The following is a 15,534-nucleotide window of genomic DNA, read 5'->3' on the forward strand; positions in this document are numbered from 1 at the left end:
TTTTTTTAAATATACAGACTCTGTAGGCGTCGTGCAAGTATTTACGTTTGAAGATTTGATGCTAGCACGAGAGAGGGTTAACTGCGACGAAATTATCCGGCTTGAATGTGCATCTGATAAATAGAAACGAGATATAGCCTTTACATCAATAATGACATTGCTGATAGTAAAGCAGTAACCTGAACGCTCGGTCACTTCGTTTTTTAAGCAACTGCTTAGTAGTAAGATGCCATAAAATCTCCGGAGAGTCTCATATCCTATGAGACGAGATATGATATTGACCTGCATTCAAACACAATGCGCTTTCTTAATGCAATCAATATGATTCGTAAAGGGGGAATATTATTATGTAAATTTATGCACATTGTGTGAAAAACAGTTATTAACACGAAGCTATAAACACTTTTTTCTTTAACAGTGGGAAAGTCAAATGTTAATAAAAGAGAATTGGAAGATTCGTATTATTTACAATTAAAAATAATACGAATTCTCCAGTGACAACATAAATATCGGCAGAGTGAAGGAAAATTCTTTTTCTAAGAATTCTGTGTTATATATTCGTATTATAAAAAAAAATAAAATAAAACAAAATTGTCAATTATAGAAAATTTGCAAAATCTCACATACAGATAGAAAAAAATTTGCTCTTGCTTGATTACTTGAAACTTTCACGAGTGCAAATTTAATTGTGTAAAACGTGAAATTACTTTTTACGCATTTGCGTTTTTTATGCATTAAATTAAATTTATGCGTGTAACTTTTGTACTTTTTATACACTTAGACGTATATCAATATTAAATTACACGTCTAAGCGTGTAAAAAATCCAAAAAGAAAATACATGCACATAAATGAGTAAAAAATAACAACATAATTTTACACACAAAAATGCATACTTCGATTTGCAATGTTAGTGTCATCTTTGAGACCAAGTCGCGCGCTACGAGACAATGATTAGGAAACGCGAGTGCGTCGCGAGATTTAATATCAACAAGTAAATGATAGGTTACTCACCCCCTCCCCGGTCGCCCTACCAGGCACCGACCGCCTTCGCCCGGAATCCTTCGCAGCTACTTCCCCGTTGCACACACGATCTCAAACGCGCGAGCTTATTACCGAAATTCAACAAATACAGAACTAATAGCGCAAGCTGATTAACCGCGCTTCGCTACGTTGCGTCTCCGTGGTGCTCCGTTGGCGGAAAAGAGCGATAGCGGACGGCGTCAACTTCACTACGATTTACCGCACGAGTCAAACGAGGGTTAAGAGGCCGAAATCGAGATGGCTAATTGAGACGGCTTCCGTGCACACACGGGGTGTTTGGCGCGTGCTGTAATGCGCGCTAATACGCATGTATAGAAAGTGAAGGTCAACCGCATCGATTCGGCATCTTAAACTCTAGCTTGACTCGCGTCGTATCGCGGCGGTAAATCGGAGTGAAGTTGCCGAGGTGACGCGCTGACGTCATCCGCCGCCGCACTCTCTCTCTCTCTCTCTCTCCCGCCAACGGAACGCCACGGAGCGGTTGCAGCTCAGCTCAGCGCTCTCAAAATCACGTTTAATCGAGAATTACATACGGCCTGCGTAATTAATTTTACATTCGTTGCGTTTCGGTAATAAGCGCGCGCATGCGAGTGCTATGGAGAAGCAGTGCTGCGAAGGATTCCGAGGGAAGGAGCGGCAGAAGTTTGGTCGGCATCGGTCGGCGCCGGGCAGCGCGGGAGAGGTATATAACCTAACATTTACTTGTTATTTATTCGCGCGGTACTAATCGTTCGCGACGCACTGCCAATAATTTCGCGTTGAAATTATTCGCGAGACGATACACTGTGTCAAGAGTGTAGCGACATTATATCCAAAGACGAAGATTTATGAGGCTGGGAGTGGTTTCGGATCTGAAACGCGTTAACATGCATTAACCTAAATACAAGAGCACATCGGGCACCGCGGGCTAAACGAGATCGAGTGCGAAACGAGCGTTCTTCCGTTCCCGTGCTTTTCGGTCCGGTCTTTTGAGCCTGATTGATCCCGAAGCAGATTGGTGACGCGCGTGCGAAGAGCGAAGTACCGTATAAAGTGAAACGATTAGGGACAGACTCTGCGCCAAGTTGAGCGCGCAAAAACCGAAAAATCGGCCGTTACACTTTCCTCGGGCGCTCCGCGTAAAAACGACGGGCGGATTTTGTTACGCCGTTTTTCATCCTCTGCTCCTAATTACCGCGTATCGCGATAACCGGTCGCGTCAGCCGCTGCTAGAGGAGAGGTTACTAAATAAAATCATCGCGCGCCGCCTGATTGCGCTTTCGCGCTATAAATCACGACGTTAAGTCGCGTGCTAGCGCGCGTCGAATCGCGCGGAAGTTAAACGCTAAAAACTGGGATTAAATTGACCCAATGCTAACGTGATTAATCGGCTTAAGTCATGGGAAGTAGTATTATCCTCGAGGTAATAATTATTAGTTCGACGTTAAGCAGCGCATTTACTACTAGATCGTCGTAGACGAAATGCTGCTGTGTATTAGTAACCACGTTTTTCTAATTTTCTAATGACGTAATTTATCATTTGACTTATTTAAATTCTTTATAAATAGATATATTCATTGCATATACCTACATTTGCTGAAAAAAATATCTTGCATTTTAAAACGTTATTTATTTAAAAAGCATAAAATTTTTAAGTTAAATTTTATGTTTTTAATTACTTGCATTTTTTCATTTTATATTTTTTATATATTATTTTGTTATTAGAAAAAAAAATAAAGAGTAGTTCCCTAAAATCTTCTTGAGCACTTTAAACATGGTTTTTACGAACACTTAGATGTTTTCTGAAAAAAATGAAACATTTTCGTAAAAAATAGGGGTCTTTAACTTTTATCGACAATATCCGTATATTGTGCAGATATGATGTATGATAGAAAAAGCTGCGTAACGATAATATAGTGATACCAGCACCATCATTAAGAATTACAGAATCCCATGGCAGAAAGAAAAATTTTAGCACGATAAAGGTAACTGTGTCGATTTTCTTCGATAGAATTCGATGATAAGACGAGATCCCTCGAATCGCCAGCCGCGAAAGAACGATCATTCGCATCTCGCGATCTCGCGATCTTTCGACGACAGTCGCCGCACTGAAGATGGCTTCTATCTTGTTTTTAGGAGCGCATCTCGGCGGCTGCGTTTAAATGCGATGGACGACGTGTGCAATAGCGGCATCCGATTGCGTATCGGCGACCTCGATCGTCTCTCCATATATCTCCCGCTCCTATTATCTCTCTCTTTTTCTTTCTCTTTCTCCCTCCTTCCTTTCCATTCAATTCGTTGTGTCAATGATCCCACGCAGATCCGAGAGAAGGAAGCTGCTTTGCGCTCGCACGAGGTTCATTCGCTCAAGTGAATTATGAACTCTCCGATGTTATTAGCTGTAATGAGAAAATTATTTCTCGCCGATACACTTAACGCTCATCTCGACAATTATTTTCTGCTTACAGTTACTTGCGCAATTGTATCCACTCGCATTTATCTACCCTGCTCTAATTGATTGAAAGGCATTCAATAGACTACTTGTTCCTTTAGAATCTCGTGTAAAAAAAATTTTTTTTTGTAATATCTATAAATATAACATTGAGCAAGATTATTTGCAAGAAATTTGGAAGTTACCGGAAGTTGTATAATGCGAGAATTTCTAATCTAAAACGCGATTTACGCATATCGGCGCGTAATCTCTTTCAGTCGTCTCTATTACAGAAGTATAATTGCGATTTTCTATCGCAAATCACTTGGACGTTTACTGCTGCGCGCGATACAGTATCTCGCGTGATGCCGTCGTATTCTCTTCCGCGAAATCCCGCGCATTCGGAATATCCGATTCTCGGGTCCGTATAAATTTGTTTACTCTAAATTATGACTCTAATACTCTAATAAATACGGTCGCGTGTCTCTCGATCGTTTCTTCGTCGGTGTGCACCGAACAAAGAAAGGCGCATTATCTCTGAACAGAGGCGGCCGGTGGTCTCATCAGCTGTTTTCCTCGCGTGATAATCGGCAATTACGATAGGCGCTATATCGATCAGCGGCGATCCGATGGCGCCGGATTATCCGCCAATGAATTCGAACTCGTTCGTTTCGAACATAGAAATATAAGAAATTAGAAATCGTCTCCGTTCGAGAAACGGCTCGGAGGCAAGTACGATAACAGCGGATTCGCGGCGGTAGCTATATGCAATTTGCATAAATAATGTCCTCCGATCTATTGGCGATAATCACTTTCCGCTTATTACCTTAGAACTCGTATTCGATGTGATTATAATTATTATCGGCTAATTTCACTCGTAATTGTTAGGACCGCCACGATAATGTCCCGCCGCGCTATTTTGTCACGGTGAATAAGCGTAATTACGCAGGCGGAAGAGTGACGCGGTTATAAATTAAGGAGAATCGAGGGAAACGCCTTTTCCAACTGCTTGTATCCTCAGCATGTTGTTCCTTCGTATAATGACACAAATAAGCCAATAGGATCGAATGTGATTTACGGCTGTATTGATAAAATAATGATAAAGTGATAAAACCGCGTTTACCCTAGCGGAAGTTCCTATCGCGAGAAATAAAATAGATACTGGCTTCCGTTCATTCATGGATGAGGGAGCAATATGTTAAACTATAATCAGCTGTGTGGGGGCATATTAATTGTTATTGTTACTTAGATTTTGCGCATGGCAATAAATAATATCAAGTTTAAACGAAACGGTAGGTATACAATAATTCAGAGAGATGAATATAAAATATAAAAATCATAGATTAGGTAGGCTCCAAATAAATAAATTAAAAGTATAATTCTTAGTGTCAATTAAAAGCCAAACACAAGGTTTTCGAGTGTAAATTCATATAGGTATTCCTCTTCAAAATTTTACAAACAAGTTTTGGTCCCTACGGTTTGGACCATCTTCAGTGTGACAAAAAATAAAATATAAACATACAAAATTAAAAATTTTTTATTTCTGATGAAAAAAAAAGAATTAGTAGAAACAGTATAACTGAAGGGTTAAAGAGGAGACTGAGAAATCGACAAACGTCTAATGGCACTTGTAGAGCACTTATACAATGTTTTGATAAACGAGCGCCATTGCGTAAGTTATTGACCATTGGTTCGAAGACTAGAGCGATGAAGATTTACGTATTTATTGAGATAACTGCTACTTCACGGTTTTTCACAGAAGCCGATAGAGTTATGAAAGAGAAACCGAGAGAAGACCTCGTGCGCGCCTTCTTTTACAATTCCATTGGAGTGATGGATGAGTTCTTCGGAGAACCGTCGTCGATAAATCATCGATAACCGTGTTTTTTTTACAGTCCGACTTTGTTTTCGCCGACAACGCTTCCAGCAAAATTGCGCTTGCGGCGGCGTCAAGTCCGTTGTCTCGTAAAATGTACGCGCCTATGGACATCATTACCGTGTAATTAACGCTCTCTCTCCCCCGCTCTTGCCATTCCTGGTAATGAGTTCGAGCGTGGAAATTTGCATGTGAATCTCGCTACGGCTGCCGACATACCGCAAAACCGCATCCGCGAAGTCATTCTCCGCTCCGAGCTATGCGGGTACATACGCGAAGAGAGGACCGGTCCGCTGCATATATGTGCAGACGCAGTTGCGCGAATGCACCTGGCAGCGAAATTGGGTCGCGTGTCACGCCCGTCATCGCCGTTCTGTAAACGTAAAAGTGAACTTCCGAGCGTGCTTGCAACGCGTACGATAGTAAACTCATTGCTGTTCGGCTCTGTGAAAAATCGATATTAGTTATCGGTTGTTGTTGATTGAATACGGCCTCCGGATAGAATAATTCCGGGACAGATAGCCATACGAGGAGAGACGGCCATTGTGGATTCTCTGGTAATTGCCCAGGCGATATGCATGAGTAGTTAGTATAACGTCATGGCTATTGATTAGAATTGTTCGCGATTAGCAGATTACTTTAGCAGATATGTTAATACATTTCTCGAATTTTTCTTTTTACGCTTCCGATTGAGATTATATTTCTCAATTAATCGAAATTATAAAAAAAATTGCTTAAAATTGTTAAATCATATAATTTTGTGAAAATAATCAGAGTGATTTTTAAAAATTCTGCTATCAAATCTCACTAAACTTTTTCCTCGGTGAGAAAAATTTGCTCACGGAATTTTTGCTCCAAGTGTTATTATTTTCACATCGCGCCAAGTGGACACAAAAAACTTCAACTCTGTATTCATTCAATTGGAAAAATATTATTTTAAGTTTTTATGTAATATTTTGCTTGAGACAGACTTGGAATCCTTTTTTTAATGTTTTTTTTTTAGAAATCGAGATATAATGTTTTTTTTTAATTATCGTGATTTGAAGCCAGTATATTTTCACACTACTAGAAAAATACCTCCGTCTACATTGTACGCATGTCACACAAATTACGTACTTTCTCTAAATCGCAGATACTACGAGAAATAATAACAGTTTGAATATATCAAGATGCAAGTCGTTAGTGAATTCTATATAAGCGACTTGACATTAAAAAAGTTCGGAATTTATATTTCAAAGACGCAACAGAGTAATACGATCTGTACTCCAATTAATTCTAAGCAAAATTATGTGAACAAATTTCTAATCTGCTCGCATGTAACTTTCGCGAAACAGACCTCTCGCAAATCCAAATTGCGTTCACGATACAGCTCACTTTGCTCGCGTACTTGCGCGCGGAGCAGTCCACGTGCGTTTCGCGTGGCATCTGCAACAGACACGTTCCCGTCGGGACGGACGCGGCGCGTCGTCGCTTCTCTCGCGTGCGCACGGCGAGCACTAATTGATCGTATCTCCGCGCGCGCTTAATAGCCAAGCGCTTTTACCGCATCGGCGTTAAGTCGGCGCGGCCCGCGGGCAAGATCGTGGACAGCAATCGCGTCCCGATTTCGCTGCGGATCAATTTAGCTAACAAGAGCGAGGACGCGATAAAGTTGGACCGTCGCGAGGCCGCGCGAACCCGCAATTAGCGTCTCCGGTGAAACGTCTTATAATCGCTTAATAAGCGTCCGTGTGCAAATAGCGTTCACTAATTGGGTAGACACAGGGCGTCACGTGGCCGGCGATTAGCGCGAAAACCATGATACTTCCAATACGACGCCCGGCATGGTACGGCAATGCGGTTCGCGATACTACGTAGGAAAACTCTCCGTAACCGGTTTAACGACCGGTACTAAATGTCTGCAGGTGTAAACGATAACTTTTTCCGCGCGTTCCGCGGGGAACAGTCCGAGTCGCTCGTGCTAATAATGCGCCAGTAATAATTAGCATTAATTACATTGTCGCCGATCTCCAAGAAATAGAAAGAAGGAAAAAAGAGAGAGAGAAAAGCGCAGAGAAAAGGCGATCGACCTATCGCGTTAATTACATTTTCCCGCGAGATCCGCGACGCACAGTTCTGCATAATTCTAAGTGTATGCGCTTTGACGAGACGCCGCTCGCGCTCGCTTACTTTCGATTATTTCTGCGCCGTCATGAATGAGACGTCCGGTTACTCGCGCCGGCTACTCGCGGTAGTAACGCTATTTAAAATGCCGACGTGAGATACATATTATTCGACGTGTTACTCACGAAGATAGAAAGTGCTCCGTCGAGCGCGTGATGCATCGCGATGCGTATATGCTCTCGAGAAGAGGCGAATACGCGCGCCTTCGCGTTTCGCCGTTCACCTTCGCCGGTCTCTGACAGAAGGTGACGAGGGTTAAAAGGTGGAATTAGAGGGAGCCTCTCGACCGAAGGTCAAGCTCGCGGACTAGCACGGTCCAATGTTCGTTTCTGCATGCGTGCACGTGCGTATGCGCACGTGCGTGATGCATACGTGCTCGCTATCGGGCCACCGATGCGCACGCTTCCATCGCGATTAATCGTTAAACGCGCTTCGTTTCGGTAGCGAATGCGCGCTTCGATCGATCTTTGTATCTCGTAAAGCGGATATTAATCGTAGAGACGTATTTAATGGTTCGATGAAGCGTACCAGCATTATTCATCATAGAAATGTGTTTTTATTTCTGTATAGTTCAGCATGACGTGCACGTTTGTTTAGCAGAAGAAATTGAACGTCGAACGCTATTTATATACTCGAATGTTAATACACTAAAGTTATATTATTAATTAACAATTTGATATTTAATACTTAATTATGAACAATTAATATGTTATCACGTGTCAAGCATTATAATATATATGTATGACGCTTAGCAAAATGATGTAATTAATTATTCAATTAATTTAATCTTTTAATATTTCATGCTTAGTTGTGATATTAATTAATTTCTTATGTCTAACGCATTATATGAGAATCAATATTGATCGTTAAGACATTTTTGTGGAAATAAAACTATTTCTACCCGAGTCAGTTTTTTGTCGATAATATTTCTCTAACTTACTAAAAAAATTTTTATTTAATTACAAAATAATCTTATGGGCGCTATAATGGTACTGTCACTTGGTTTTTGATTCACCATAGAGCAATTAATTAATTTTATTTAAAGACGAATGAATCTCGATGAATCATATCAAGATTCGTTCAGCTGTCAGCTTTGTGTGGCTGACCCTGCGTGCTATTGGATCCAATTACCGATTTCTGCTGGTATTCAATTTAGCTGTCAAATCAATATGCATGTATAACTAAGGGATATCCTTGTAATCGCAGATGTGGTAATAACAAGATCCTTCGCTCTGATTTCAGGAACCAAAAAGCGAGTTGACGAAGTAGCATCACCGAGGACTATTCATGACTTACCGGAACACGTCCTCACATGTGGCCTGTCGCTTCCCGGTAAGTGTTTAAAAAGTACAAATGAAAGAATTCCGAGAAAAAAAATTTACAACGAAGATAAAATCTTGATCACAGCTATTTGACGTAACAAAGGTTTTAGACTCGTAATGTAGATTGTCGAAACTCGCTAAGGCCTAAGGAATAAAAAAGAAACGATAATTTTCAATGTTTTTACGATTGTATTCATACTTCTTAAATTATTGCTCTAAATATCCACCTGGAATCTTTACCAGATTATTAAAAAAAAAAAATCTTATTTAAGAATTGAAATAAACGCTCTTATCGTCAGTGTTTCAACACTTTTAGTGCGATGGTCGACCGCGCTTTTATCGCAAGTCTTTGTCTCGGGTTGAGGTGCTCCACATAGAGGCAATGGTAGAAACATGCGCTTGCGCTACACACGCGACTTCGCGCTGCCTCTCGCGACGCGTTGCGGAAGATAACAACACGCGGTGACCGCGGAGGAGTATGCGGAAGCTGGGACACACCCATGCATCCACCACGTAGGGCTCTTCAGCTCGGTTCACACGCCCCCGCATCTTCTGCTCGTTCTGTGCATCTATTTACGTACTTCGTCGAGTACCGGCAGATACTTCCCCGGCAGGCCGTTTCTTCTCTCCCTTCTACCGTGATTCCGCCTTGTCGACTACGCCATTCTCTCGCCATTCTCCCCTTGCTCTTCGTCCCGTATTGTCCCTTTCTCTCCCTTTCTGCGAGGCTCAGCTGGCCGGATCCGCGGATATCTAACTGTATTCCCGTAGTTGGCGCAGTTGTTGCTCTCTGTCGTCGATTAGCGCACGGCAGGAAGAGGTAGTCGTTGGACGCGAATAGCTGAAAGGAGCCTGACCGAGGATTAACCCGCTAGTGTTCGCGTCACGAAACACGTTTTACCTTAAATTATCATACAAAGTATATAATGATTATTTAAGTTTTTAAGAGGATATACGTATGTTCGTACTGCAGAGAACTTCAAGTCGGACAAAAATGATATCATTTATGCGAAATACTTTTTTACACGAATGAAAGTCATAAAGAATCTTAAATGTAGAGATCAGTTGCAAGATATATAATCATTACTGTCAAAAGTGAATAATACCCGTACTATCGATTCGATTTTCTTAGTACAGTAAATGTGATCATTGTAATGATTACCGCGTCATTATCTCGTAATAATAAACTTGAAATGATATTAATCTACTAGGATCGATTAAAAGCAATATGTAATATTTTTACGATACGAAACAGGGAAATCACTTCATCGAACCTCGCTTCGGATATCGAATAAAATGACTATTTTTTTCGGCGCGCCCAATATCGACATCGTTCATGTAACAGTCCCTCCTACGAAGCGTACCGTCCTGCAACGGTAACCGGGTGAAAGGGAAAAGCGCGCTGCTCGGCCGCTTTAATTGCAACCGAGTGTGGGATATGCGCGACTCTTTTGTGTCTCGATTAAGGAGGGACCCCTTGCAGCAACATTAACGTTAACTATCCACTTACTTGAACATGAGCTACACGCTCAGTTCGCACGCCTTCGTGTTTCTCGTGCGTTCATCCATTTATACGGCTTCTCTTCTCGTAAAAGGGCCCCAACGGTCCCTTCCGCCTCTCTCCGTCTCAATGAATGCTGCTCTCTGTTTCTCTACGTCTCACACACTCTTTCGTACACCGCCGTACACTTCTCTTCCCGCTACCTTTTCTTACCTCCCGGTATCACCTCGGTGTTCATGCTCCCTTCGCGTGCCTCGTATTCTCCCTCTTTTCTTTTCTTCCGCCCGCCTTCGTGGCTCGCTCAGCTGGCCGGATCCACGTATGTCTAACTGTATCCCGTAGTTGGCGAAGCTGCCGCTTTGTCGCAGATTAGCTGACTGCTACGCGGGCAGGCAGAGACGATGGGCAGCGACGAACTAATGGGCTCCGGCGTGCTTTGAACGGGAGAAATAAACGGTACGAAACGCGTCATGCCGCCAGTTAGTTTTAATTATAGCAAAGCTCACGCGACGCTTCTTACGGGACTGAGTGCGATCGCGCGAGATCCTTTCATAGCTAGATAAAAGCGAATTTACACGGTTACTTTGAATCCCCGATGACTCTTGAAAAGCGAGTGCAGTGAACACACGAGTTATATTTAATTGAACATAAAAGAAACTATATCAGTTTTCAATGTAATTTTTGAAAAGAAACGAACAATTAAATGAATAGTAACGTTAACTATAAATCACACTCGATCCTTTACACTTTTTATTGATATTTCCATTAACGAAGAAACAAAAAATTTTTTCTTTTTTTTTTTCTACTTTTCTAAAGAATTGTTACGTTATTTTTTGGGGGATGATTTATTAAGACTAAATTGTGCGGATTCACCTTCGAGCATATCCTCGCGGAAGTATTGATGACCACGCTCGAGCCACGTATCTTCGTGCTTCACATTCCCGCACCTATTTATACTGCCTTTCTTTCCTGATGGTAGTTCCTCGCGTGTCTCGTTAGGCTCTTCTCGTTTCTCCTTCTCCATCCGTCGATTCCGCCTTCAACGCTTGCGGTGCTCTTCTCGTCTGGTCGTGCTCACTTCCTTCATTCCGCCACCTTGATTGCAACAAAGCGCAACGTTGTTTCGGTTTCGTGGGATCCCGTTGGAGTTGCCCCGCGGGGCTAAGTTTCGACTCGTCTCGAGCAATCTCCGCGAGATTTTCCGACCATCTCATATCGCTCGGATCTTCTACTAGACCTTGTCTACGTGCCCATATTACATGTACCATTTCTCCCGTGATACCAATCCCGTGATGCGATACGCGATGAGAACGGAGGAATTTGCGAGAAAGTCTGTTGACAATATGCCAGGCGGAAGCGCACTCTGTCCGTTCAAGAGATCTAACCGCCGTCTTTTAGATAATCACCTATTGTGCAAAATCGCGCAGGACGCAGGAACTTTATGCGCATAACGTGCTTATTCTACTCACTCTCTTGAAATAACAGTGAATGCATGGCCATGACAATCGTCGACCATTGCTCGACTAAATATACAGAACATAAAGTAACAAAATTATCTTTCAGTTTGTTAAAAGTACAGCTGTGCATTTCTAATGTAAACATTGCTATCTTTATTGTAATGTCAGCGCCGTGCTCTTTTTGGCAAGCGATACGGCTAATAAAATTTTTGAAAATACGTTGAAATGTCTGGTTTATAAAATTAAAGATTTGTAACACTAAGGCTAATAACTAAAGAGTTATTAGAGTTCAATCATTATTACTTTCGTGTTGCAAGAAATATTTGATTCATTTTGACACGAGCACGAGATCGCGTAAAGTGTGCAAAAATACGTATTGAAAGTTAAATACAGATAGCTGCCTAGCTATCGTCTAATGTTACAAGTCTCGTGGTGTACGAAGTGGGTCTCTCGGTACGTCATCCGAACACGCTTCTGCTTCCTCGTCATTGATTCTCCGCGTTCTTCAAACAACGGCAGCTCGCGAGACTCCCTTGTTATATCCTCTCCTTTCTCCCCCGGCCATTTCCTTTCCTCTTCCCACGGATTCCCCGCTGGAGAGATCACCGGGTGCCTAACTGTATCCCGTAGTTGGCGAAGCTGCCGCTTTGTCGCCGATTAGCTGGTCGGAGTTGTGCCGAGCCGAGCCGCGCGGCCGCTTAAAAGAGGTGGGACGGAGCAGGAAGAGGAAGCGCAGGAGATCGTAGCGTCGTGCCGCGTTTACGCCCGCCGGGCAAAGAGGTGCAAGTACGACAAACGACCGCGGCCGAAGTTCAAGCGGGTGCTGCTTCGAGAGAGTCAGATTGGAGGGCATTAACGAGCCCGCGTGCACGGTGACGGCCTTTGCGGTCGTCACGTATTTTCTTGCCGTCGCTTTTTTCTTCTGCAGCTCCTCCGAACGGGAAATCAGCGAAGGCGACTCGCGCGCGATCGAAATTTTGCAATTTACTTCTTGCTCGATTAGATCTAAACGACGTGCGAGCTACGACATGTTTTGATCAATTAGCAAGCTCGTTGCACGAACGTCCGTTGACTCAATCCGTCGATTAGGCGTATCCGTATGAATTATCGGAAAACGTTGCCACGTCAGGAGAAATCGCCCCGGCTCGATTTATACTAGGAATCGCAGATTTATAAGGTAGCTCTTCGCGTGGCGCGTATACACGGTCGCAGCAGGTGAGCGGAGCGTGTAATAGAATCCTCGAGAGGGACGATGAGAAATTATACAGGGTGCTTCGTGAAGTTTGCATTGAACTGCTAACTTGCTATTAATTTTTCGAAACACTTAAAGTCAATGTTTCCCTTGCATGAAAATTTAAATCGTAATTCCGAAGATTTACCTTCGTACTGTAACGTAAAGATCAAAGAGCTAGAGCGGATAAAGTTTCAGGGGCGCAAAAGCAGTTAATTAATTAATAATTAATTACAGATATATTCTAGTACTATCGTGCGAGACTTAATTGCAAATATTAAATGTATTAATATCTAAAGAAGAATAGCATCCGATCAAATATTTCCTAAATCTAAAGTTTAATACGAAGTTTATAAAGTACTCTGTACGAAGAGCGCGATATATCAGTGAGATAGCGGCTGGATATCCTCGTTAAATTAGACGAAGAACGAATGACGACGAGGTCGAGCAGCGGCGTAAATTGCGACACCCCGTACGTATTTACACGTGATGTGATTTACGATTTTATGCAGGTCAGACCGTGTCTGCGAACCGTGTGTGTGGCAAGACGATTGCCCGCGCTTCTTCTTCACGGGGTTCAAACTAATGCGCAGATCAAACTGATTCGCCTAACTCGAACTCGAGCACGCCGCATGCTAACCCGCCGTAAGTCTCGTGAAAGCGGTCGGCTGTTTACGACCTCTCGCTCGACGATAAAGTCGTTCACGGCGGCACACCGCCGCGCCGTCGTGGTGACTTGGCCGAGACTAATCTTCCGTCTGGCAATATGCGCACAGACAGAGGATCGAGCGTAATACGGGATTATTTAAGTGGCTGAAGGTAAATATACGCGATTGTTTAGGACCGGTTTCGCTCGTGCACCGATTATCTCCCCGTGATTTTAGTTTTAGTAGGCTGAATGCTATATGCAGCTTTCGATTATCTTTATAAAAATTTAGTTGAAAGTTATACGTCCAGTGTTATGATGTGGGGGGGCAACTTTTCAAATGTACCTGTTACGTTTGCTTTTCATTGTCAGTTAATTAAATTTAGCAATTTCCTAACACAGTTAATTGTGTTTTATACATCTATCGCTAAAATGTTTTATCTATCGGCTTGTAAAATAATAACTTGATATCATTAGTATGACATAAGTGTTATGTACATTAATTTCTTCATCAATTCAAATGTTTATGTATTCAAGTTAAATATATAAATGCTTAAACCGAAGTTTCAGTATTTTATGTATTTAAGTTAAATGTATAAATACTTGAACTGCAATTTAGTCAAGTTTAACTTTTTTCTCACAGTGTAATTAGCACTTTGTAAATTAATTTATTGCTTGCAAACACGGCGGTTTTTTCTTCGGGAGCGTGTTTCGCCGAGATAGACCAAATTGCTGCTTGCGATTTGACATACACTATATTTAGGATCAGGCACTTTTAGCAGAAGAATATATCAGGTATGCAAAAGAGGAAGTGAAACGAGGATCCGGCATGGAAGATCCATATCACTGCCTACGGCCGGTGCTACTAGACGAACATTTGCGATAGGTAGATGTACTGGAATGGTAGACACTAAAGATATACTAAAGGTGATTAAGTAGACGCGGCGGGAAAATATGGTTACATACAGTCGAAACGATTAATCCAATCTAAAATGATCAGGTGGTGGTATTTAGGCTCTTCCAGCATCAATATGAATTAAGACCATACACATTTGAATAACACAACTCTAATTTGTGCGTATTTCTTCCTCGTAAGAAAATATATTCACGTTATTGTTGCTATTTAAGTAAATTGTTCGAGAAAAGTGCACGGCACAATACTCGACAAGAAAAAAATATGATATATCCATAAATAAGATGTTTAATTAATATCGAAGAAAAACAAACGAATTGTATCTCTGTAATTGAATAATATATCTTGAAGTCCGTTTTGTGTTACATAATGTATGCAGAGTAGTTAGCAATAATTTATTCTTTGAATCGCTATTGCATTGAACGCGTTATGTATACTCGGTTATTGTTTTAGTCGGGAATAAGTTAGAACGCCGGGGCAATAATTCCGTCTGCTGCGTTACGAAAGTCGGCCCACGCACTAATAGCGTATGCGGGCATTTAAATCGAGTACCATCATATCCGGCACTTCGTAGCCCCGTCATCGATCGATCGCGTCCATCTATAGTCGAGCATATCGGCCGATACTCTCGCGGGCCTAATTACATGGAAGTATTTTATTATCGTGACACCGTGCGCTGCCCGCGATGAATCAATAGCCATTTATCGGTACGGTAACGCACACATACACGCCCTGATGCGTGCCTCCTAACCGGCAACAGGAGGCTCGTGGCCTTCATGTGGGCGGAATAGGCCACAGAGAGTCTTACATGCCGTCCTCGGAAAAACCCTCGATGTAAGTGTGTTGCGCGCATCGGGACCGCGATAATTTATCACGCGTAGAAAATAGCGAAAATTTACGTCTCTTCCGCGCCTCGCCGCCCGCGTATGGACGAGTTATGATAATGGACGTATTTATGCGAAGGGGATTTCTC

At 42.3% G+C, this 15,534-nt stretch overlaps 1 protein-coding gene across 2 annotated transcripts in view; it reads left to right on the forward strand.

The window, feature by feature from the left end:
* LOC105201882 overlaps positions 1-15,534 on the forward strand; it is a 289,517-nt gene that overhangs the window by 164,279 nt on the left and 109,704 nt on the right. For both annotated transcript variants that reach the window (XM_011170150.3, XM_011170151.3), the window contains exon 6: positions 8,734-8,823. In XM_011170150.3, the coding sequence (XP_011168452.2) occupies positions 8,734-8,823 (90 nt within the window). The remainder of the gene's footprint in view (positions 1-8,733; positions 8,824-15,534) is intronic.

Source organism: Solenopsis invicta, chromosome 9 (genome assembly GCF_016802725.1).
Source record: "Solenopsis invicta isolate M01_SB chromosome 9, UNIL_Sinv_3.0, whole genome shotgun sequence".
In the NCBI taxonomy this organism is placed as follows: Eukaryota; Metazoa; Arthropoda; class Insecta; order Hymenoptera; family Formicidae; genus Solenopsis; species Solenopsis invicta.